Consider the following 25,983-nt stretch of genomic DNA (forward strand, 5'->3'; position numbering starts at 1 on the left):
CAGGACTGAGAAATCAATAGCACCTCTCCTTAGGTAAGGATAGATGTCATCCAACACCACTCTAGTTATGTTAGCACCCAGGACACAATATCCCAGAAGTGTCTCTTCCCCATTTCTTCCATAAAACAATAGCTGATTAATAATTTGTTGCCTTTGCATATTTGAATCATCTAATTATGGTGACCATCTCTTTAATAGTTCAGAAGGCCACCATCTATTATTAGGATACATGAGATTCATACCTAGCATTTAGGAAAAATGGGATCCATCTGATTTGGGCACAGTGCATTGTGGTTTAGCAATTACAACACGTGGTTTTGAGAATGCAAAGTTTGAACTCAGGTAATAGTGACCAAAACCACAAACTACAGGTAGTCCTCACTTAATGACCATTTGTTTAGAGACCGTTCAAAGTTATGATGGCAGTAAAGAAGCTACTTGCAATCAGTCCTCGCACTTACAACCATTGCAGCACCCCTGAGGTCACGTGATTGCAATCCGGATACTTGGCAACCAGCTTGCACTTATGAGGGTTGCAGCATCCTGCGGTCATGTGATCGCCATTTGTGACCTTCCCAGCGGGCTTCCGGCAAGCAAAATAAATCGGGAACCATGTGATTCACTTAATGACCACAGTGATTCACTTAACAATCACCACAAAAAATGTTGTAAAATCGGGTGCGGTCACATGAAGTTTTGCTTTACGTCTGCCCTGCTTAACAATGAATTTTCCAGTTACTATTGTGGTCGTTAAGTGAGGATTACCTGTATGCTTTAAAAATCATGGCTTACCACCAAAAGTGAACCCATTAAAAGATGAGACAGCGAGACTGTGTCTTCTGGTTCCATTTAGCATATGCTAACCCTAAGATTGGAAATCAAATGAGACGAATCTGTACCATACCAGTATGTGTTATTTGGCATATTATCAACAAGCGTAGGAAGGAGGTGTTATGTTTGTTACCTCACAACAAATACATAAAAAGACAAACTGAATAGATTTTACTGGTACATTCCAAATTTACATCAAGTATACAGAAACAGTTCTGCACACACAGCTAGTTCTTTTTATCTACATATCTACACCAATTACAATTTACTCCTAAGAAATACAGCTCATAGCAACTTCTAAAAAAAGTCCAAACCAAGGAGGGGAGGGGAGGGGAGGGGAGGGAGATGGCTTTGCTTAGGGTTTGATTTCATTGCAGAAAACCATTAATTCAAAGAATTAGTGGTTTATTTTGATTGTTTTTTAGCCCTCTAGAAAATGGATGTTAGGTGAGTGGCAACCATTTTGCAACACCACCTCTTCTACTCCCTCCCTCAGAATTTCCCCCCAAAGATGTGAGATTCTGTATAGGGAATAAGGTGAGAGAGGCATTCCCTTTCATAAACCCCAACCTGCAGCTGCAGTTGGCAATGGAAACAGCCGAGATTTCCTCAAATTACCGTCTTGAAAAAATACAGCCAAGTTTAATCTTTTTACCAGCACATCTACAAGCTTTTTAAAAATCATTTCATGTTTACGAATGTTGTACTCATAATAATAAGCTGATCTTTGAAATAAAAAAAGCACTACATATTACTGACTGCTTAGGAGACTTTAACATGAACCACTTTTTTTTTTCTTTTCTAACCCTTATTTTAAAATGTGTGCTTTGAATTCTACCCACCAGATGGCATTATGCTTTATATTTTTAAAAACCTACAATTCAACTCATTGTTACAAGGCACAGCATGTCTTGCTCCAGATAATGCTGTCCATGTCAAGGATAAGTGATTCTAAGTCCCACCTAACATGATTCAAGTCACAACAAACACTCTGTGTTCAAAAACCAACACTGAAATTCATATCAGATGAACCTGCATTTCTCCTAAAAACTATCATCCTAATCCAACCAAAGGTAAACCCTTTAGAAACCTTCACGAGAAAGACACCAATGTTCACCTGTTGCATCAAGAACACTAAAATGCCTTGTGGATTCAAAAACAAGCAAGACTTTTTGTAAAGTTAGCTGCTGTTTGTAAGAAAGGGAAGAGTGAGGCCAGTGGTTAATTCCTTTTTGAAATCCATGTGATTTAAAAGGCCCACAGTTTAGTAAAGGAGCACATCCTTTTTCCAAATAATAGTGGAGAAGAAAGACCAGCCTTCCCCAATTTAGTGTCCCACAACTCCAAAATTATAATTCAGCAAATCTAGGTTGAACTAACCCAGTAGAAGCAATATCCATAGACCAAAGGCCTAAATTAGGATGAGGACATTTCCTATATTTCAGAAATAATAGCCTTTGGATAGATAGCACTGTATTAGATTGAATTTATTTAAAAAATCTGAATGACAGTCAAGTGTTAGGAACTTGCTAGTTGGAAAGAGTATTGCTGCCCTAACAGACTCTCCTGGAACTAAGCCCAAAGTTTTCAGCCACAACCTTTTTGGTGACACCACACCAGTGGAGCTAGAGAACCCTGAGTTATGCCTCCTGATCTATGTTGCACAACTCCACTGTGGTTGATAGGGCTACAGAACCACTGTGGTGGAGTGGTTAAGGGGTTGGGCTAGGAGTGGGGAGACCCAGGTTCTGGTCCACCCTCCACCATGGAATTTTGTTGGGTGACTCTGAGCAGTCACTCTCAGCCCAAGAACCAATTCATGTCCATGGCTCCTTCTGCTGCCTGGGATCCTCCTGTCTTCCACTGGTTTTGCAGACATTATTCCACCACCTGGGTGTGTTTTTATGGTATATGCAGTTCTCCACACAATTTGATATGTATGATAGAAAACCTCAAAAGATAAACAGATGCAAGCAATGTAGAAAAGAAAGGAGCAAATGAACCTAGTTCTAAACAGCCCGCTTCAGTTTTGCAATCAGAGAAATTTGCTGAGCAGACTTCAGGCTAAGAGGTAGCATCCAAACATCTGGAAGAAAATGAAGTGCGCTTCAGTACTTTAATGAAAAGTAATTATCTGGATGAATTATTTTATCTGGATGAATTATTACAGCGCCTCTCCATTGGGATGCCAGTCAAATCTGGAACTTGGGGCTCACTTCAGATTTTGCCCCAACCTGTTCAGGTAGCAAACCCTGAAGCTTGTTCACTCAGTTGTTTTTCAATTAATGAAACGTACGAAGATAGTATCAGAAATAACTATCGATCAAGCTAAGAGAAAAAAAAATTAAATTCATCAATTAATAGAGCCATTTTCTAGTACAAAATATTATTATATTCTGCATATATGCCCTAATGGATCTATTTTTTGTAAGGTAACTAATTCAGCATGACATCACACAATCTTAAGGCCAGTTCTAATGTACAGAACTTGTGCTGCTCCACCAGTTGCCAGATGTGAGACTCTGTTCCTTAAGTTGGGTTCTAGGGATCAGCTGGGATTGTTGCTTCTGTACCAGCCTCCCTGCTGTGTAACAACCTCCCTGCCTGAGCTCCTTGACAACCTTAACTGGTTGCCCAGTTATCTGCGAACAGTTTGATCCTATTGGGCCTGAGGAAGTGGACAGTGGTCCTTATGATTGTGAGCTCAGCCACCTGCTCCTTAGATCCATGCCCCTCCTGGCTAGTTAAGGGTCCCTGGGGGGAGGTATGGTGTGGTTGGATCCTAGCAGTGATTAATTCTTCTTTGAGAAGAGGGGGTTGTTCCCTCCTCAAGAAGCCATCACTGGATCCTACGATACTGGACATTTTTCACCCAGTATTGAACCTCCCTTTTTTAGGGAAGGTCATGGAGAAAGTGGTTACACAGCAGCTTCAGCAGGTCCTGGATGAGGTGGATTATCTGGACCCCTTTCAGTCAGGATTCAGGCCTGGACATGGGACAGAGATGGCATTGATCACACTTTTAGATGACCTCTGGCTGGAGAGGGACAGGGGTAGTGCATCTGTCCTTGCTCTTCTTGACCTCTTGGTGGCCTTCAATACCATTGACCATGGTATCCTTCTGGATCAGCTCGGTGGGCTGGGAGTTGGTGGCACAGTATTTTGCTGGTTGACTTCCTTTCTGCGGGGCTGGTACCAGTTGGTGTTAATCGGGAGAGGTCCTGCCCTCAACCCTTATAATGTGGGGTTCCGCAGGGTTCGGTATTCTCTTTGCTCCTATTTAACATCTACATGAAGCCACTGGGTGAGATCATCCTTTGTCATGGGGTGAGGTATCATCAGTATGATGATACTCAGTTATATATCTCTGCCCCTGGTGAACTAAGAGATGTGATTGACGTCTTGTCCCGGTGCCTGGAGGCTGTAAGTTGGAGAACAATAGGCTTCAGCTGAACCGTGGCAAGACTGAGTGGCTCTGGGATTTTGGGCTTCCTGGTTCTGGGACTTTATCATCTTTGGTACTGGATGGGGTGGCACTGCCCCAGACAGATCCAGTGCACAATCTGGGGGTCCTTCTAGACACACAACTACTGTTTTGGACGCCCAGAGTCACATGTTTGTGAGATAGATGGCTCTAGTGGCTTTGAGACCTTCAGGGGGTCTCAAACACTGCTAAACACTGCTCTAGTGGCTTTGAGACCTTCAGCGGGTGATCCTTGGTATACTGAAGACATGTCAGCTTGAGAGAATGCTAGACAGACAGACAGAACCTGCTCTAAATAAGTGAATAAATCCCTGAAGTACCCCTATTAGAAAGAGCATTCATTCATTTATTCACTCATTCATTCAATTTATATCTTACCTTTCATTCAGGAACCCAAGGCAAGTTATATAGTACTCCTTCCTCCATAACAATATCCATGTGAGACAGATTGAGGAACAAAGTCAGCCAGTGAGCTTCTGTGGCTGAGGGGGAACTAGAGTCTGGGTTTCTACTGTGACAGCCATAACCTTCACACCATTACACCGACTTTTTTGTATTACTTGAAAAATAATTTAAGTCATTATGGCATTTAGAGATCATGTATGGCCATAGTCTAATCTGCTTGCTTGGTGAAAATGCAGGTGCAGAAACATCAAAACTGGGGTGCTGTTAAATGACAACCCATTTTATGCTAAATAAAGCTTCATTTCAAAACAAAGGAGGTAACTAAGGACGATAGAACATAGCAAATATTAGCTGATTTCTGGTCTAAGGAAACAAAGGGAACATTTTAAAAAACAGTTAAAATACTCCAGAGATGAATTGTTGGAATGTTGACAAAACTTGCAAGCAAGTTTTGTTCCATGTTTTTATTTTTATTACCTGATCCATTCAGCTAATTAAAGGCCACCGTTGCTGACAAACTGAAGTAGGGCCAAGTACATGATAGATGAACAAAAATGCTCAAACTGTTTTACAGTAATGTACAAATCCATTAGAACCGCCCCAGCTCCCTTCACTTCCCTCTCTCCCAATCCACTCCAATTCCAAGTTTAGTTATTACTGAAAACGAATTTGATTTTAAAAGAAAGTCTTTATTTTCTAATACTATTTTACACAGTAGTCCTCAGCAAGGGCAATTACTTGCTCTAAAGACACAAAGACTTTATAAATCCTTTTGCTCCTAGAAGAGTAAAAGGAAGCCCTGCTTGTTATCTTAAGTCAGCCCAGGTGGACTTTTAATTCGTTTGCCAAGATGCTAATTGATTTCCTGCATCTTCTACAAAAGAAGGTATCTTGCTGGCATCTTCGCTTCACCGTTTCATCCCAAAGCACGCATACAAAAGAAGACATACAAGCACTGGAATTTCTGCACCATGCTCCAGATCTCTACCTTTTCAGTTCTTTATCATTCATCACACTATTCAAAACTTTGTGGGTTGTTTATTTAACAGCAAGTTACTGCAAGGGCACATGGCTCAAAAGAGCAGGTTCTGTCTGTCTGTCTAGCATTCTCTCAAGCTGACATGTCTTCAGTATACCAAGGATCACCCGCTGAAGGTCTCAAAGCCACTAGAGCAGTGTTTCTCAACCCTGGCAACAAGTCATACGCTTCACTCTAATGAAGACGTAACTCTTTCAGAAGACTTCGGAGGTTAAGGTCTTCCAAAAGAGCCAAATTTTCACCAGTCTTCAGAAAGCCATTAGATTCCATGCCGAATTGCACATGGAAGCTTGCTGATACCCAATGCAGCTTGCACAAAAATGGTGCAATGTGGCAGCACAAAGATTGCTGAGTAAGCATGTGTGCTGCTGCATGTTAGATCAATGGAAGATTCGGGTTAGTCTTCAAGGGCAGTCCCACATAAAACAAATTACTGTAATCCAATCATGAGATGATAAGGGCACGAACGATCACTTTAATGGCTTTTTCGCTCCTGCAATTCTTTTCTGTCTTGTTTATAACACACAAATTTTGGGTTTTTAGGGTTTGGATAGGTGTATTAATTGTGGGATTTTTTTTTTTATGCTTGTTTGTTTTGACCATTAGGTTTTCGATGTGTAACATGCATATACACATGACTGTGAGGATTCTGTCCAAAGGGAGAATTAATTTTGGCAAATTGCCATGCTCCCCACAATGCTATGGTTTCTGTGCCTTAGCTCCCAGCTTTGCCCACATGCCCGTTCACTAGAATCCTACACAGATACAGGTTCTCCTACGGGAAGCCTCTAAGCATCACACCCACCCCAAGGTTCGTAACCTATCCAGACAGTCTTTATCCAACAGCAAAAACTTTGTTATTCAAAGAAGGAAATACAATGGAAGACTGTACTTTAGCCCCCAAAGGAAGTTGAGTTGATTATTCTGGAATTTAATTAACGAAGGCGATGTAATTCAACAATTATCTGTAGGTTTGCATTGGGGGAGACACTCTGAAATTTCATTTGAAGCACAACAATATCCCACAGTGCAATTATATCAACTGCTCAACCCTAAATAATGAGATATTTTCTAATTAATAATAAATACCTTTTAACACATGAATTCTTGTGAATATATATATAGTTGTAACTGAACAAAAATCCGTAACTGATTTATCTATCAAATTTTTCTTAACTGGATTATACTGACATTTACTCCAGGCTGATAAATTTAACAGGTGATTAATCCACAGTGTGAAACAACTGTCATCCCAATAAAATGGAATGAGAATAATTCCTGATTATTTATCAAACCCACTTGACAGAAACCAATCAGATCCACCAACTAAATGCTGAGTACTTCAAAACCAATCTTCCATTATATGCCAGAGTTACTTCATCTGTCTTCAAGTTGAAAAACTTGAGAAGAACGGCCTCAGTTTGCATGATTTAAGAAAAGTCGGCACAGGAAAGAGATTTGTGATACGTGAAAGAAAAACATACCATTTGCAAAAAAGATTCTAGGACTTGTGTGCAAATGCATAGTGTAGATGACAGTTTTCAGACTTAATAACTGATGTGACCGTACGTAATATCAAGCTGCTAATAGCCCAATTGTACAGATTACTTAGCCTTGCAATATGGAGAGGACAACTTTTCCAAAACCTCTCACTGCTTCCTCAAATCAAACCTAGAGCCATTTTTCTAAAGTATAGCCTGTCCATACAAACTAGAAAAGGATCGTATGTAATGTTCATACTTACATCTGCTAGATGCTCCTCGGCAGTTCAGTCGTAGCTGATCGGCTATCGGCATCCTTTAAGCTTGCTACGCGCACGTTCTAACATCTTCATGTTTGCTCGTGTTTCCCCACTCAGTAAAGCTGCCAAATCACCCTGACAGTTAAGTCGGGAGGGCGTACGTCAAGATCCTTCTGCTTCGGACATGCCATTTACTTAATTAGTCTAAGATGGAATGAAATTTGAGGTGGAAGACAGAACGGACATCTGATAGCCTGTAGCCTGCCGAGTGGAAACGCCACATGGAGCCAATATAAACGCCTACCTTCCCTAATACGCCAGTCGCCAAAACTGTTGTAAAGAAATTCCAATAATGTGTACATACGGGGCATTTGTTATGAAACCAATTCCATATTGCCAGATCTTTGTATTTCCTGACTGATTCTGTCCGAAGTGACACATTTTTGACACGTCTCAGTTTACAGGCGTGGCTCAAATCATAACTGAATCAGCTCACCCATCAACCACGGCCAGAGCCTTCCTCCTGTTTCTAAGCATGCATAAAAATGTCTTGATATATCAAAAAAAGAAAAAAAGCGGGGGGGGGGAGGAAAAGGAAGGGAAAGCTCCAAAGAAGAGCTCGATAAAGTTTATTGCAAAGATTCACTTCCTAAAAGCAAACAACAAAAAAAAATAATTCTGTTCAAGCCTACAACCTTCAAATCCCTGAAGATACATTGCAGTAATGGTACAATTGATTTAGTGAAACAGTTCTATTAGGGAAAGTACTGCCTTCACCAGGTCCCTCCTCCTTGCTTTGATCAATAATTTCAGCATGCCAAGAACTGTGTCAGCCAAAATGACCTGGGAAACTGCCTTTTGTTTTTTGTTTTTTACTTAAAAAAGCACAACGGAAATAGAAATCAAATTAAAATCTGAATATTATTTTAAAAATTAATTATGGGAATCTTACTTCGTATACTAGACCTCTAGATAATGTATATTTGTCAAAAAAGGCCCTCACCCAAGTAGGTGAAAAAATAAAAATGTGATTTTAAGAAAACTGCATTTTGTACTTATAGACAAAGCATGCTACTACCAATATCACAGTCTGTTATTTCTTCAAATTTCCACTTGGCAATGATGTCATAGTTGCCATACTTCCACACTACGTGCTGCTCAAATGGTAGATCTCCTGAAGACAGTGAAACACCCATGTGAAGCTATATGAAGACTTCATCCCTAATCTATACGGCTTTCTAAGAAGTCATAATAGGTAGTGTGTATGTATGTATGCATGCATTTGTGTGTGTGTGTGTGTGTAAAAAAAAATCCCCTCTCATCCCGATGGGTGGTCTGTGTCTTCCTCAATCTTGGGTCCTCCACCAAAGGCCTGGGAGTTTGAGGGTTCTGCACAGTATCTCGACTGTTCCTAGCTCTGCACTCTTCTGGACAGAGAGCTCTGATGTTGTTCCTGGGATCTGTTGGAGCCCCTCTCCCAGCTTAGGAGTCACAGCCCTGAGTGCTCCTACCACCACTGGGACCACTTTGGCCTTTGCTTTCCAATTATATGTGTGTGTGCGTGTGTGTGTGCATGTGATTATGGGTGAAATCACTCGCAAGGCATCAGAAGACTTGGGCTGTAACCTGCATAGCACCTCTGTGACATCAGAACTGTTAGCCAACGGAAGCCAAAGACCAGGCCGCTGCTGTCTGTAATGTCCTAATATGATCCTAGTAACTGGGTAATAATAACAAGAACGTCATCATTAACAACCAACAACCAACTATCCAGGACAAGTAGCTCAAAGGAAAGACTGCGGAAGGGATGACAAGCCAACGTCAAGAACATCTGATAAACTGTGCAAGACTTTCCGATTTAAGCTTTCTAAGGATGTACAAAATAGAGTGTTTGTCTCCAGAACATCCTGTTTCTCCTGGAAAGGGCCAATCTTAGCATTTCAGGGGAAGTTTGTATATTTCTGGAAGAAGAAACAATTCATGATGTTTTGAATGGGCTGAACCAGCAATGTGTAAACTACAACTCCTGAAATGTTCAGATTGGCTCCTTCTGGCCCCAAATTAGAATGTCCTAGACAAGAATGCCTCAGTTTTACACATAACAGTTGTACAGTTTTACAGTCTATCACGGTGATACGAGATTTTAGTCTACGAAATCTGAACCGGGTTGTCTCGAATATGTAATTTTCTACCTCAGTAGATTATTTTGGTCCTCCTTGCTAAGCAGTATTGCTTCTCGACTATTAGAAATAATCATTCACAGAGCCCAAATTGTTTTTTTGTTTTTTGGCATGGTTGTGTCACTTTCACCTGGGACTCTTGCATGATTTTGTCATAGTCATATTTCTTTGGCCCTGGTGCTTTTTTAAATACATCTATTTCTTGAGTTTTTAATATAAAAACTGGGGCAAATAATACAATCATCTCCACCTTAGCTCAGCACTTACACTAAGGAAACTTCCTTATCTGGAAGGAGTTCTACAAGACTTAACAAATGATGAATGTATTCCTGGGTATTCCTTAGAGTGCCTTTTATTAATAACTTAGGTGTGGGTACAACAGGAAGCACAAATGCACTGCATTTTCTGTCTCAACACATCACTGCCCCATCAGAAATCAAAATTTACTACTTTTCTTGGGTGGGGGCTAAGTGAAAGGGCCACACAAACATCGTATTTTGGATGAGGCGGAGAGAAGCAGAAACCAGATCTTTCCCATCAGCCACGTCCACGGCTCCACAGGGAACTTGTACCCACTGTTTCCTTTACGTATGTCTCCCTTGTGTGGTGACTTGCTACTCACATCATCCAGCAGCAGTTTTAACCTTACGGAACACTTTAAATTTATAGAATAGCCAAGCAGCTGTTTGACTCAATTCCACAGAGAGGATCAGCAACCCTTTCCTTCTCGCTGTACTTTTAAATATCCACTTAGGAACATGAATCAGGTAGATGATTTTGGCAGGAATTCTCCGTTATTCCAAAGAAAATGCTGAAGCATCTATTTATCAGGCCAAATTCACTCATATTTCAATGACTTATTTCATAGCCTGAAAACTGTGGCTTTTTAAAAATGGTTGTTTAAAGGGTGGCCTGAGTTATGACCTTATCTGCTCACACCTCTTCCTCCTAAGTAGGAGTTACTTGGGCAAATGCCAGAGAGTATCTCAGGGGTTTTCAGAAGAAGTTGAATCATGGAAAAGGTCTAGAAGCTAAGCAGAGAGGGAGGGGAGAGAGAGTAGGATGGCAGGAGGAAAGGCAGGGTGATACAGCAAATCCTGAGAAACACGCCCAAGCTAGACTAGGCTACCGTGTGGCATGGCACCCATGGGTGTGCAAATAACGGCATGACCTTGATGACGTAATCATGGAAATGCTACAAATGATGCACTTCCATCAGACGTGACTGTGGCATTTGCATGATTACAATGCTGCGTCCATGCCATCGTTTCGTCATCACTGCAGTTTGTTGTGGGTGGTATTGTCTGTGAGGTTGGAGTTAGCCTTGATTTGGATATGATTCTCATTCATCTAAGGTAAACAGCCAAGGATTCGAGGCCACATGTAGCCTCCACAAGCTTGGGGGTATGCCCTGGTGCCCCCCCCCCAAAGTTGCCACTGAATTGCAATATTTAATATGGCAGATGGTGAGATCTACAGGAGGAATCATATTTACTGTGCTTTCTTAATTTACATCGATTTAAATTAAACTCTGCTTTTTCTCTGATCTTACACCATTTTGAAGTGTGGCCCATGATAAAGGGGCATATCTTTCGGCCCCGAAAGGTTATACATAGGTAGACCTATTTATAGAACAATTCAAAATTCCAATATACACAAAGCATCAAATCACCCAATTACTTGACTGTCACCTGAAACATAAATGTGTGAGAGCATTGCATGAAGAAGATACACATGGGACCCTCCAAGGGAGTCACAGATCAAGAAACATCAATATAGGTCCTAGGAAAAGCTGATGGCTTGTTGAAATTGCCATCATCAAGTTGGGAAACAGGTGTATTCATTGCTTATCAATAAGAGTTCTGTAACAACATTCCAAAAATGTTATCAAAGCAGTGAATGAATTAGATAAGGAAAAAAGTAATAATAAAACCATTTCAAAGTATTAAAATGATAAAAGAAATTCAAGAGGCTCGACTGAACAGATATGTAGTCCCAATTATGTGATTATACTGCTACAGATATTTATATATCTGTATTATATATAAAATTCCCCTCTCACCCCGATGGGTGGTCTGTGTCTTCCTCAGTCTTGGGTCCTCTACTAGAGGCCGGGAGTTGGAGGGTTCTGCGCAGGATCTTAGATGTTCTTAGCACTGCACTCTCCTGGACAGAGAGCTCTGATGTTGTTCCTGGGATCTGCTGGAGCCCCTCCCCCAGCTTAGGAGTCACGGCCCCGAGTGCTCCTACCGCCACTGGGACCACTTTGGCCTTGACTTTCCACATCCTCTCTAGTTCCTCCTTCAGGCCCTGGTACTTCTCCAGCTTCTCATGCTCCTTCTTCCTGATGTTGCTGTCACTTGGCACTGCTATATCTATCACCGTCGCTGTCTTCTGGTCTTTGTCTACTACCACGATGTGTGGTTGGTTGGCCAGTACCTGCCTGTCCGTCTGGATCCGAAGTCCGTCTGGATCTTAGCCCTGTTATTCTCCATGATCTTCTGTGGAATATCCTATCTGGACTTGGGGGGGACTAGCCCATACACTGTGCAGATGTTCCTGTACACAATGCCAGCTACTTAGTTGTGCCATTCAGTATATGCTGTTCCTGCCTGCATCTTACACCCTGCCACTATGTGTTGGACTGTCTTTGAGGCCTCTTTGCACAATCTGCACCTTGGGTCCTGTCTAGTGTGGTAGACCCCTGCTTCTATGGACCTGGTGCTTAGTGCCTGTTCTTGTGTTTATATTAATTAATATATTGTATGTATGTATGTATGTGTATGTATGTATGTATGTATGTATGTATGTATATATATATATATATATATATATATATATATATTTAATAATATGTTATGTTACCATTTGACCAAGGTACCCCACTTCCTCACACACCCAAGATGTGTTCATGTATCTCGAACTCCCAAAGAAATGAAAAAAAAAGAATTTTCTTTCATGAAGTTCAAGGAACTGAAAGCATCAATTTGATTCATTCAGTTACCCCAAATTCATAGATGTCCTTTAAACCTTTCAAAGCCTCCATATTTTAGGCACTTTTTTTTTTAACAATACCTAATAAACAAATGGAAAAGGAAATTGTTGAACATGAATTCTGAGAAACAGCTAGGGTGGTATGGTGGTGAAGATGTTGGACTAGGAGGAGGGAGACCCATGTTCTAGTCCCCCCTCATCCACAGAAGCTCACCGGGAGACTTTGAGCCAGCCTCTTTGCTTAGCCCATTCTACCCAACAGAATTGTAGTTGTGGGGAAAAATAGGAGGGAGCACGATATACATCATTTTGAGCTTCCCAACAAAAGGTAGGATAGGAATCTAATAAATAAATACTTTTTGCACTCTAACCATCATCTCACCCACAAAGGTCTACGTGTGACAAGAGACGTGCATCTTCACAATAAGCAGAGAAAATGCTTGGATTAGCTCAAGCACAACAGTTTGACCTTCAGGACTGGGCCATAGTTTGGAGTATTCTTGCCACCACTATGAACTGGACTTCTCATGGAGCACAAGTCAAATAGAACCCATCCTATTCTGGATTGGAGTTCAATTCACAGGTTAATAGCTAATCAAGGGTCATCTGAACCATGGAGTGAATGAGTATGAAAAAGGAGATAAATGTAGCCTTCAGGACTGTTCACATGTTACATGAAATGAACTGTTTAGCAAAGTCACCTCTTGTCCCAGAAGCCAAGCTGGCTGCTCCATCAAGGTTAATGTCTAAATGCTGCAGTGACATCTGTGGATCAATTGGACCCATCAGGCTGTGAATGTGACCTATTTTAATTGCTCTACCGTCCTTCTGGGACTTCAGAATCTTTTTATGGCTTTTAAGAATTGATCGGATCATGATAAAAGGGAAAGCATCACAAATCTGCTATGAATTGAATTTCCATTTTGTTTGCCTCATCATATGCAGTTAAACAGATGACCACACAGGAACTTCAAACTATATAGACAAGGCCAGAACTGACACCCTATTGCAGAACTAGACAATGTGGTCTTGGTGGCTAATTTTTTCCTATTATTTTAATCACAAGTCACATAACTGGTCTGATTTTTCTGTTTGTGGGCCTGTCACAAAACAAAAAGGAACGCAATGCTTTGTTCAGAAGTGTGTCCATATGCCCCACCACCACCAAAGACCAAGTGAAGCTGGATTAATACAGAGCAAACTGGGGAGCTAGAAGGAGCAGCAAATCCTCATCTATTTGTCCTACAATATATGGGTCGTTTATGACTGCTTGAATAGCAGGCAGAAGCTGTGGCTAGAGGGACCTTTAGTCAGCTCTGGCCAGTATGCCAACTGTGGCCCTGCATGGTGCAGAATGGCTTCCCTACAGGAACTTATGCCCTCATTACCACCTGGATAGACTACTGCAATACTCTTTATGTGGCACTTACAACTTATAATTCAAGATCATCAATAATGTTGTCTGAAGTTCCTGGAAGCTGTAGTTCAAAACATCTAGAGAGCTACAGGTTGCAATCAACTCTGATTGACAAACTGGAAAGAAGACTGTACAAATGAAACTCTTCAACCAAGTAGCCAATCATAGTTACAGAATGCACAGAAATGAAAAACTTAATCGCTTGACGAGATGGGTGGTGACAAATTTGATAAATTAAAAAAAAATTCAGAATGTCAGGAGATGATCTAAGAGTGAACTCTGGCTGATGCATCAGCAGATCCCCCCTATGAAATGCATCCAGATATTTTACTTAAACCACATCAGTTGAAATTGAACAATACAAGAAGATAGAAAGGATTGTGTAGCGGGCTTCTGTACTTCTCAGAGAGATTATCTTGTCCAAATCATTCAAGCATTGCACTTTCTATAACTGACATGTAATTATATAGGGTGAGGGAATTCTCCAGAATTGCCACACAAAAATCAGCTAATCGTCTTGGTTGTGTCGTTTAGGATAAAAAGTTCACCTGGAAGTCAGCCTAAATCCCATCATGGGGCAGCGGTGGTAGAATAGCTGATTTTGGGATGATGAAAAGCAAGCTAGTAACATCTTAGGAGCAAATAACAAATGGCCATCAGAGAATCTGCACAAATGTTAGATGGACAATTGTGTCTTGTAAATAGTGACTATCAGTAAGAAGTATGATTTGGGGCCACATACACTTAATATGGTCAACCTATATAATCCTACCAAAATGTATGGGACATTCAGACTCGTTGAAAAGCCTCATAGTGAATGCGCCTGGCCCTAGCAGCCCTTATCACAAGTATTGAGTATCTCCCTTGCAGATCAGCAGGAAAGATATCATCAATGAGAACTAATATTTGGGTTCTTATTTAAGCATTACTGTAATCTTGGATTCACTTGAACTGGGGGGGGCATCTTCTTCTGCAGCACCATATGCTCTAAACCATTGGTTCTCAACGGGGGTGGTACCGCCCCCAGGGGGCGGTGGGAGGATGCTGAGGGGCAGTGAACTTGTTTTGGGCAGTAGGGGGGCGGTGGGCATGTTTTGGGCAGTAGAGGGGCGATGAGCATGTTTTGGCATTCGAACTTAATTTTAAAACTCCCAAAAAAATTTATTAAATCGATTATCCGGTTTACACCATTTGTACCAGCAATAAAACGAACTTACGCGACGGCTGCCCTCACGCACTTCTAAGAACGGTGAGACGAATTTGTATTCTAGGTCGGCTGACCTTGAAGAACTCGACACTACGATTCTTCTCCGATCCCAACCAGCACAGCGCGTGCGTCAGCTGTTTTCCCGCGCGATTAATCGCAGTGCGTGCATTGAGCGTCCTTTCAATATGAATGTTTGATTTGACCCGTGTTTCTTGAGTTGCTTTTCGTTCGCTTCATTTCTGTTTTTTCCCCTCAGTTTCGATTTACTTTCATTGTTTATTTGGCCAGTCGGCTAGGTAAGTGCGCTTATTAGTTCTTTATCATGGTTGTGAATTATTAATTTTGAGAAATAGTTATCTTTCCCTCATCATATTTTGCAGCCGCCAATGATGTCGGTTAATAAGTGTCATCAATACAGTTCCACGTACTTGAAGTTCGGATTTGTTCGAATTAAATTACTTAAAATGTTTGCCTTTTATAATTCAGTAACTCCCCCCCCCCATACCCTAAATTACAGGATTTTCACAAAGGGTGGCGTTGAAAAATTTTCCGCTCCTTAGGGGGGGCGGCAGCTTCAAAAAGGTTGAGAATCACTGCTCTAAACTCTCTCCTCTTTATTAGGGGCACAGCAGAGAGTGAGAGAGCCATTTAAGGTACATTCTATGCAATTAACACTTTTTGCCCCCTGAGTGCTACGCTTTCTAGAGGGTTTCCTTTCCTGGTTTAATACAAAGTAGAACCGAAACATACATGAAACATTTTGCAGTGCATGGAATGCCAACCTGCGAGCCAGTCATACTTGCCCTTCCACCATACCCCATTCTATCCCCCCTCCCCATCAGTTTCTTTTTTCCTGTTGAATTACTCAGTCTTCTTTGGACTGTTTTGTGATTCTTGTTATCCAAATAATTGTTTTTTGTATTTCTGGGAACCTCTGAGTTTTCCCAAACCATCTAATATCCCATCTTCTTGTGTGCCACAGAACTTATGCCTGAAAATCAGAATACGCTCACAATTCTACTTACAACTGCTTCCATTTCATCAAAACAATGAGCCACTCATTCTATATCCCTAATTTAAGATACTTCAAATTGCAAAATTCAGCCCCTACTGCACCTCCTAGCTGTATATTTTAGACACTAGATGGTAAGTTCCATTATTTCCCAAATCACCGTGCAATGATAACGCACAACTCAAGTTAGAACACAGACCTAAGCACATGTATCAGGTGTTAAATCTCATAAACATTAATAACATTATGAGTAAAAATGTGGTAAGAATGGGGCACAATCTTCATTGAACGATCTCCATATCACCTTCTCCCACATAGAGCTGATCCTCAACTTCTTCTTCAGGAAAAGAGAAATTAAGTAGACGGATATCAGTGGAAGAACCTTTTCACTGTTGGCACCAACCACATTTGTTATGGTTATTTCCATACGAGATTAAGTTCTGCTTATTCTTCCGTGGCTTTTAAGACTGTACTGTAGATGAATTAAAGGTTGTTTTTAACCTATTACGATCATTTTCCTCTTGCCAACCTAAATTTGATTTTCTCTGCTGCCAGCAAGAAATATTCAATGGCAATTTGCTGCTTTTGATTACAGTATTTTATTAATTTATGGTTTGGGATTGCCTAGAGAATATTGTTACTATTTCACTTACATTAGCATAGTACCTAATACAAAGCCACCAGTCACAAAGACAAATAAATGCCATTGACCTACATTTCTATTACAAACAATTTGCATAATATCTAGATGCAGAGAGAAATGCCGCCAGAGTCGTGATTAATTGACTAGTTTTACTTTCTTTGACCACAGACATTCCCTCAGCACTATCAATGAAGATTTTAGAAAATTAAATAATAGACACTGTAATTCCAAATAATAAAACATTGCCCTATAAATATCACAACTGAGGCAGAACAATACTTGCAATCTCAATACCTCTCAAATACTGAAGCCAACATACATTGGTCACATCTTCACGCTTAGTAAGGACTCATTCAGGCACATCATATTTTGCACCTCCCCTGCCTCCCCCCGGGCCCAAAGCATATCAGAGAAACATCCCTACCTGTTTCATCCGGGGAACTCAGAGAAGCGCTGTCCTGAGACAATGTGGTCCAGCTGGAGTCTTCATCACTTGGAGCCAGGTTCTGAATCCTGTGCAGTGCACAATCTGTCTTGGCACCAGTTTTAGGATGATCCTTTTTGGTCTCTGGACTCGATGAGATGGTTGCTACCGGTCCATCTTCGGGACTTGCTGCCTTGTTTTGCTTTCGAGGCAAGGCATCTCCGTTAACCATCACGGTAGATGCTTGGCTGTTGCATTGTGAAGGTAATTTCTCCTCCCCGGCCACTTGGCCGTCCCCATAATTCTGATCAACCTCCCTGGCTGATGTCTCAAGATCTGCATAGTAATTTAGGAAGCTCTTGGTTCTTCGGTGTTGCGATGGCAGGATCTCACCACTGGAAGAATCCTGCTGGCTTAGCTCCTTCCCCTCCAACTTCTCAGAAGTTATGTTTAGGCCTGCAGTCACTGTAGGAGCAGCAAGGTTTTTATTGGGATCCTGCTGCCCTTGCTCTGCTGCTTTTCTAAGCTGGTTTTCTCCATTTTTCACCAGCTTTATGTTGGAGGAATTGCTGCCCAGCAAAGGTTGGGCTGCAGGGTCAGAAAGACCCATGGCTGTCTGAATGTTGGTCAGGGCATATTTTTTCCTGCATTTGGGAGGCGTGCTATTCTTGACTTCCGTGTGCTTGATTTCGGCATTCAGCAGTTCGTTGTGGGAGGAGCGCAGGTGTAGGGTGTTGGGGGGAGTGGCAGGCCCATTCCGATTCACAACATCTGACGTGCCGTTACTTGCCATAAACCCTGCCAAGGTTTCCACACCGGAATCAACTAGGGAAGAAACACAAATACCTGTGTGAGAGAAGATTCTTCATCTTCTGCGCAGGCCTAAATAGAGATAAAGGGCTTAACAGGCTCAATGAGAAGACCTCTGCTTCGTGGTGTTTGACTGCGACCAGGTAATGCTAATCTTCCCAGCAGCCGAGTGGGAGAGTTAAAGTATTTATACATCTGATGCGGAGAAAAAACACCGCTACAAACTTCTAGGGGTTTCTTTCTTTTTTTCTTTACGGCAGGCCTCCGGTTCTGCATTATAACAGAATCAAGGCAAATGTGGAAAACTCAGGGGTAAAGAACAAAAAATAATACCACACCAGGCAACACGTTTAGTGCCACGAAGAGCACGAGGAGCCTGCAGACTTTTGTCAAAAACTGTGAAAGCAGCTTTCTACTACTGGAAGGCAAGCTCCGCCCCTCTGGGACATGTGTGCAACATCACCATGTGTATGTAAAAAGGGCCGAGCTTGCTTTGCAATGGGGCAACGCTGCTTTTGTCATCTGCCTCTCCTGTAGACCTCTCTGGATTAAGGCCATCTTGCCCAACAACTCCTTTCAAAAAACCAGGCACCAACCAGGTGCCTCTGAGAAGATCACAAGCAAGATATGACATAAGAGCTTGCCCTAAAGCTGTTGATCCTCAGGGATCGGGTATCCAGAAGTATACCATCCCTGATCATGAGTAGATACAACTATCTACTCTTCGCTGATAATAAGCGTTACTCCATCTTCCCACAATGGCCATAATTCCCTTTCAAAGCAGTTGAGACTAGTAGCCGCCTACGTATTTAAGTATGATCGCATAACCCAGCAGAGATGCCAGCGTCTTAAAAGCCGATGCTATAAAAACAACAAAAGTGAGACCTACTTTTCCAAACAGACACTGGGCAACTGCCAGAGATCCAACATGAATCATAGTTTGTCTGTATGATTTCTGCAGGGAGGGACAACCTTTGTGGCCCCAAGGAAGGCAACCCTCAAACTAGCTTCTAATGCATCTGAGCAGGCTTACTGCATTATCTGCAAACACACGACCCCTTCTTCCCAGCTGAGGTATGGGCTGCTGGGTGGTGGAAGCAGCAAAAATTAGCTTCCCACTTGTAAGCTGACTCTACTTCTCAAATACATCTCCATCTTTCCTACAAGCTCACCATGGAAAAATGCTAGACCGCTTATGGTAGTGTTGTCCAAACTTGGCCACTTTAAGATGAGTGGATGGGGAATTCTGGGAGTTGAAGTCCACTCATCTTAAAGTGGCCAAGTTTGGACAACACTGACTTATGGTGTCCAATCTAGTGTGAAGTGGCTCAAATTCTTCAGCAATATTTGTTTATTTTTAGGCAATTCTTAGCCTTCTACTTACTGAGACCAAGACACTTATGCAATTACCAATATATTGAATTAAAACAAGAGTAGGGGGAGGGAAACATACCCAGCTGAATATACAAATTAGTCTACTGACCATACATAATGGACCAGCAGTTGTTAGAACAGATTTTACATGGAGCACCTGACCCATAAGTGCACCATTATGCAATATGCAGAGGGGGGAAATGGTGGGAGATGCTTTAATATCTGAGCTAAGCTCACTCTTTGAAAAGTTGTGACAATGTTTGCTACCCCTTTACCCCTAGTGGCCTATTCTGTATTACAAGTATACAAAAGGTTTTGAGTTTAAAATATTTGAACTGATATCAATAGCTGACATACATACTTTTGTAAACCTTTGTGAAGACATCAGAAGTATCGACAAAAAGGTAGCAAGACTCAGATACTATTAAATATTATAGTAATGTTTCATCTTAATCAAAACATTAGTGTGATAGAGTATGTAGCTGTCTTTAAAAGCACACCTTTTAGTATCAAATTCATTGGAAGATGGTGACAAAACTTCAATTCATACTGATATTTCCTTATTAGGAAACTGTATTATTGCAGTTTTCTGTTTGTGTTCCACATTCTACTAACTTTTTTCAGTACTATTTTGAGGCATGATCTTCATTTTTATTCCATTTTGGCAAGGTTGGTGTTTCTGCCCCTCATTACAACTATGTCTCAGAGAATCCACAGCTTAAAAGATAGAGGAGTTGATATACATATTATTCCACCCTCTTTAGCATCACTCTTAATGGTACTTGCAATAAGAGATCAAATAAGTTCCTTGGGGTTGCATGCAAACTCAGATTTCAAATGAATTGTTTTTATCTGAATGGACACAAGGAGTAACATCGGATGACAAGATAATCCTAGTTTTTCTTTTCTACAGTCAGGTCCAGAAATATTGGGACATCGACACAATTCTAACATCTTTGGCTCTATACACCACCACAATGGATTTGGAATGAAACAAACACAATGTGCTTTAACTGCAGACTGTCAGCTTTAATTTGAGGGTATGTACATCCAACTCAGGTGAACGGTGTAGGAATTACAACAGTTTGCATATGTGCCTCCCACTTGTTAAGGGACCAAAAGTAATGGGACAGAATAATAATCATAAATCAAACTTTCCCTTTTTAATACTTGGTTGCAAATCCGTTGCAGTCAAGCACAGCCTGAAGCCTGGAATGCATAGACATCACCAGACGTTGGGTTTCATCCCTGGTGATGCTCTGCCAGGCCTCTACTGCAACTGTCTTCAGTTCCTGCTTGTTCTTGGGGCATTTTCCCTTCAGTTTTGTCTTCAGCAAGTGAAATGCATGTTCAATGGGATTCAGGTCAGGTGATTGACTTGGCCATTGCATAACATTCCACTTCTGTCCCTTCAAAAACTCTTTGGTTGCTTTTGCAGTATGCTTTGGGTCATTGTCCATCTGTACTGTGAAGCGCCGTCCAATGAGTTCTGCAGCATTGGGCTGAATTTGAGCAGATAATATTGCCCGAAACACTGCAGAATTCATCCTGCTGCTTTTGTCAGCAGTCACATCATCAATAAATACAAGAGAACCAGTTCCATTGGCAGCCATACATGCCCACGCCATGACACTACCACCACCATGCTTCACTGATGAGGTGGTATGCTTAGGATCATGAGCAGTTCCTTTCCTTCTCCATACTCTTCTCTTCCCATCACTCTGGTACAAGTTGATCTTGGTCTCATCTGTCCATAGGATGTTGTTCCAGAACTGTGAAGGCTTTTTTAGATGTCGTTTGGCAACCTCTAATCTGGCCTTCCTGTTTTTGAGGCTCACTAATGGTTTACATCTTGTGGTGAACCCCCTGTATTCACTCTGGTGAAGTCTTCTTTTGATTGTTGACTTTGACACACACACATCTACCTTCTGGAGAGTGTTCTTGATCTGGCCAACTGTTGTGAAGGGTGTTTTCTTCACCAGGGAAAGGATTCTTCGGTCATCCACCACAGTTGTTTTCCGTTGTCTCCCGGGTCTTTTGGTGTTGCTGAGCTCACCGGTGCGTTCCTTCTTTTTGAGAATGTTCCAAACAGTTGTTTTGGCCACGCCTAATGTTCTTGCTATCTCTCTGATGGGTTTGTTTTGTTTCTTCAGCCTCATGATGGCTTGCTTCACTGATAGTGACAGCTCTTTGGATCTCATCTTGAGAGTTGACAGCAACAGATTCCAAATGCAAATAGCACACTTGAAATGAACTCTGGGCCTTTTATCTGCACATTGTAATTGGGGTATTGAGGGAATATCACACACCTGGCCATGGAACAGCTGAGAAGCCAATTGTCCCATTACTTTTGGTCCCTTAACAAGTGGGAGGCACATATGCAAACTGTTGTAATTCCTACATCGTTCACCTGAGTTGGATGTACATACCCTCAAATTAAAGCTGACAGTCTGCAGTTAAGGCACATTGTGTTTGTTTCATTCCAAATCCATTGTGGTGGTGTATAGAGCCAAAGATGTTAGAATTGTGTCGATGTCCCAATATTTCTGGACCTGACTGTATATTGGTGGGGTATATGGGACTAAAGGTCTTGCTTATTCCTTGATTTATCCTATATCAGAAGAGGACCACGTGTCCATTTTCTATTCAATTTACATCTCTTTTTGATCTATCTACATCTATCTCACACTTGTTCATGCTTTCTATTATCTTCAGGACTTAGAAAAAGGAAGAGGCAGAGAAGCTGAGAAGCAAAACTGTCAGATATTTTCATGGCTGGTTTGCTTGAAGCACTGTAAAGGTTTGCTTTTCATTCTTAGCAGTTAAAAGAAATTATGCTTAAAACGTGACGTGTGCACAGCTGCTGACAAAGAAATACAGCATGTGTGCATTTCGTGGAAGGATGCACGCTGAATGGTACTGAAAGCTAACAATGTGATGGAGATATTATTCAGGGATTATAAAGCAAAGCATCACACTGTGTAAAGCCCAAGTATAGACTCAGGGTTGGAGAAGAACCAGAATAAGATTCTTCATCAAAGCCTAAATATAATTCCTGATTTCTGACCAACTTTTAATTTAAGGAACAATAATAGTACACAGCTCAGTGTACAATTACCATTGCATCTGGTTGTTCTCCAAAGACAGCAAACTATTAAGCAAGATGTAAAACCCCACACTGAAGCTCATTAAGCAGATAATGTGCATATTTTACAGAGGACTGAATAGTAAGAAGGATATACTGCCTCTTGCAGGATAGCTTCCAGTTACGATCTTTATGACCCTCCCTTTGCACTTGGGAATGAAATTACTTCTTGTATCCATGTTTACTGTTACTCTGTGCATCAACTAGGAAAATTAGTTATGCTGAGTATCGTCTCTACATAAAGTATTTTTGCACCAAAATGGACAAAACCACATTCAGATCCAGACAGAATGGAAGCTATTTAAGTAGCATAAACTAAAATTGATGCTCAGCACGGCTTTGGTCAAGAGATCATAAAACTTGCAAGAGTAAAGTCAAGAAGCCACAAGCAGCAGAACCATTTTGAGATGCACGCACAAACATGCCATGAAGGATGTTTCAAAATACCTCTTTTCATGCAAAATTAAAATTTATGAGCACTGCGGAAAAGTTAAGATGTGCGGGAGGAAGGATGGGGGGAAGGAAAAGAAGGCTTTCTTTCTCAGCCATTGCAGAATAGCAATATGGAAATGAAACAACCTTGTCCTCCTTCTCTCGTTGGTCCTATGCCCAGTTAGTCAAATATTAAAAACTCTTTTCATGTGCTAATCTTTGATTCAACCCCCAGGTTTTGAGGGATATGGCATGTTAACTCCCATAATCTTGAGCCAGTCTGGTCATTGTATGGACTGAAGTGCAGTACATCTATGGAGCAGCATGGTGAGATGTTTGGTTTAGAGATCTATTTATCTCCACAGCAATATCCCTTTCTTTAATTACTCTTGCTCACTTCTGGATGAGCTGCAATAAGCTATAACTGAGCTGCGTTTCCATGGACTACAAGTTAAAGAGCCTTTTCCCACATACTCCCAGCCACGACAATCATGCCCTGGCCGCTTTTTTTCTGCCACGATCCTGATGACATTGCCTTCATCTCATCCCTAGGTTATGAGTGAGACAGGTTTAGGTTACCTTAGTTGTAGCAGTATTTATTTGTTTTTTTTAATCTATGAACCACTGATTTCCAAAGGAATTAATGGTATTGTATGGTAAACCCAAATAAAGTTAACAGGTCTATAATACAAAAATAATAAACCATCAAACTATATAATGAATTCATATAACAAAGTGTCATAGGTGTATTTATGACAGGTTTTAAATAAATGCCCTTCTGAAGAGCTCCTGAAAGCTTTTGTAAAGGTCAGTAATGATGGACCCATCTGGATTTCTGTTAGAAGGTTCTTATTCTTGCTGGGATCTTATACTGGGGAGGAACCTTAAGCATTGCAACTTGAGACATGTGGACTGGACCAGGAGGATCTGCTTGAAGTAGATGGTCCTCTAGGTGTCTGAGTACCAAGCTATGTAATGCTTTAAAGGACTTTGAATTGTACCTAGAAGCCTACTGGTACCCAGTGTAGAACCCTCAAAGCAAAGATAGGCATGGACTGCTGGATACACAGGTAAAAACTGTAGTTACATATGTAATTCTCATCTACCATTTTATGCCAACTGCAGCTTCTCATTAGCTTCCAAAGGCAACATAATGCAGAGCACATCGAACTAATCTAACTGACAGGTAAGAAGGGCATGGATGACTTGCGCTAGGGGCCTCCACCTCCAGAAAGGCTGCAATTGGCACACCAAAGCTGGGCACCCTAGTTTCCACCTAGTCATGAATCAAAGACAAACCCCAAGTCATAATCCTGCTTATACAGGGCAAGTGCTATCACTGGAGCAGAGAGAGAGGCTGATGGTTTCCTGAGAAACAGCATCTCATTCTTGCTGGAATTCAACTTGTTTTTTTCCATCTGCAACTGTTCAGCTTCCAGGCTCTGAATCAGGACTCTCACTGCATCACTGGCTCACCAAAGGGTGCATATGTATATTTGCTTAGCATCAGTGTATTGTATACCTCACCCCAGATTGATGCCTTAGAATGGGACACTCAGGAAGAAATGGAACTACAGTACTGTAAAACAGTGCGTCCAACCCTCAGAGCTTGGAGATAGTGAATGTTATCGAATACCACTGAGATGTAAGATCCAGGTCTCCGCTCAGTTCATCCATTCCATGGGATGGAAATAACCAAAGTTATTTCCATCCCATGCCAAGGCCTGAGCCATGACTGAAAACCAAGCAAATAATGCACCTCCCCTAGGGTGCTTTTCAGCTGAAGAGTCACCTCTATTACTACAACCTTCCAAGAAAGGGAAAGTTGGAAACTAGACAGTAGTTGTCCAACCCAATTGGGTCCAGAGAGAAGGGAGTACATCATCAACCTTTTCTGTCCCTTCCCCCAATAAAGTATTGGCAAGGTCCCTGATCCAGCTGACAGCCCTAGCCCCACCTCCTAAAGAAGCCAGGTTGGGCAGGTGTCCAGTTCACACATGGCTATGTTCATACTGCCCAGTACCCTAGCCATATCCCTGAAATTCACAGGATGAAATTAATCCTGGATAAGATTGCAAGATTCCACTTCGGTTATCTCTAAAGATTCTGCCAACATGGAATTAAGACTTGACTGAATTTGAGCAAATTTACTGGTGAAATGCTCAAATTTTCATAGCAACCCTTGGACAGATCTTGCCAATTCTCATCTCCCAGAGGGGAACAGGTCACCCTAAATCAGGTTGCTGGTTGTTGCTCACCAATGCAGTAAGGGCGGAGAAGCAGAAACATTTCATTACCCTTACTGCCATGGTATGCACTCAAACATGAGCTCATCTCCTTTACTCATCAAAAGTTGCACATTCCACCTTATTCTGATACCATCAGGGTAGGAGCAAGATATACAGAATCTATTACACTCTTCTCATTCATTACCTGAGGGAACTCAGGTAAATGGTGAAACAGAGGTCACAGGAACAGGGTAGGTATGGGAACAATACATCTTACACCAACAGAACGTTCTGCCAACTGCAGGATGGTGATCTAACTTCAACTCTACTATTATATGACACCCAGTCTTCTGGAGTGGGGCAGCCCTCTAAATTTCATAAATAAATAAACACACACACAGACATCAATGGGAGACCCAAAGATACAGCCCACCCTGTCTGCCTCTACATGTCTTCTTACTGATCCAAATTCAGCTTCCAAGCAGCAAGCCTATCAGTCTTCCAACAGCTTTCTTAAAATAAGAAATAAATTTGGAGTGCCTCAACAAGCTATTTTAGAATATTCAAGGCATTTAGTATCTCAATCATCATCAGAATGGCTCCACAAGGTAGGCTAG

General features: G+C 41.5%; 1 protein-coding gene across 14 annotated transcripts in view; it reads right to left on the bottom strand.

Moving 5' to 3' along the window:
* Positions 1 to 25,983, bottom strand: part of APBB2 (amyloid beta precursor protein binding family B member 2) — a 172,448-nt gene that overhangs the window by 69,304 nt on the left and 77,161 nt on the right. For all 14 annotated transcript variants that reach the window (XM_088131134.1, XM_088131138.1, XM_088131139.1 and 11 more), the window contains one exon: positions 17,378 to 18,202. In XM_088131134.1, coding sequence (XP_087987260.1) covers positions 17,378 to 18,202 — 825 coding nt within the window. The remainder of the gene's footprint in view (positions 1 to 17,377; positions 18,203 to 25,983) is intronic.

The sequence above is a fragment of the Python bivittatus genome, unplaced genomic scaffold (assembly GCF_059951505.1).
Source record: "Python bivittatus isolate LINGU-HERP-01145 unplaced genomic scaffold, Pbiv_v1 ctg000970_np1212, whole genome shotgun sequence".
NCBI lineage: Eukaryota > Metazoa > Chordata > Lepidosauria > Squamata > Pythonidae > Python > Python bivittatus.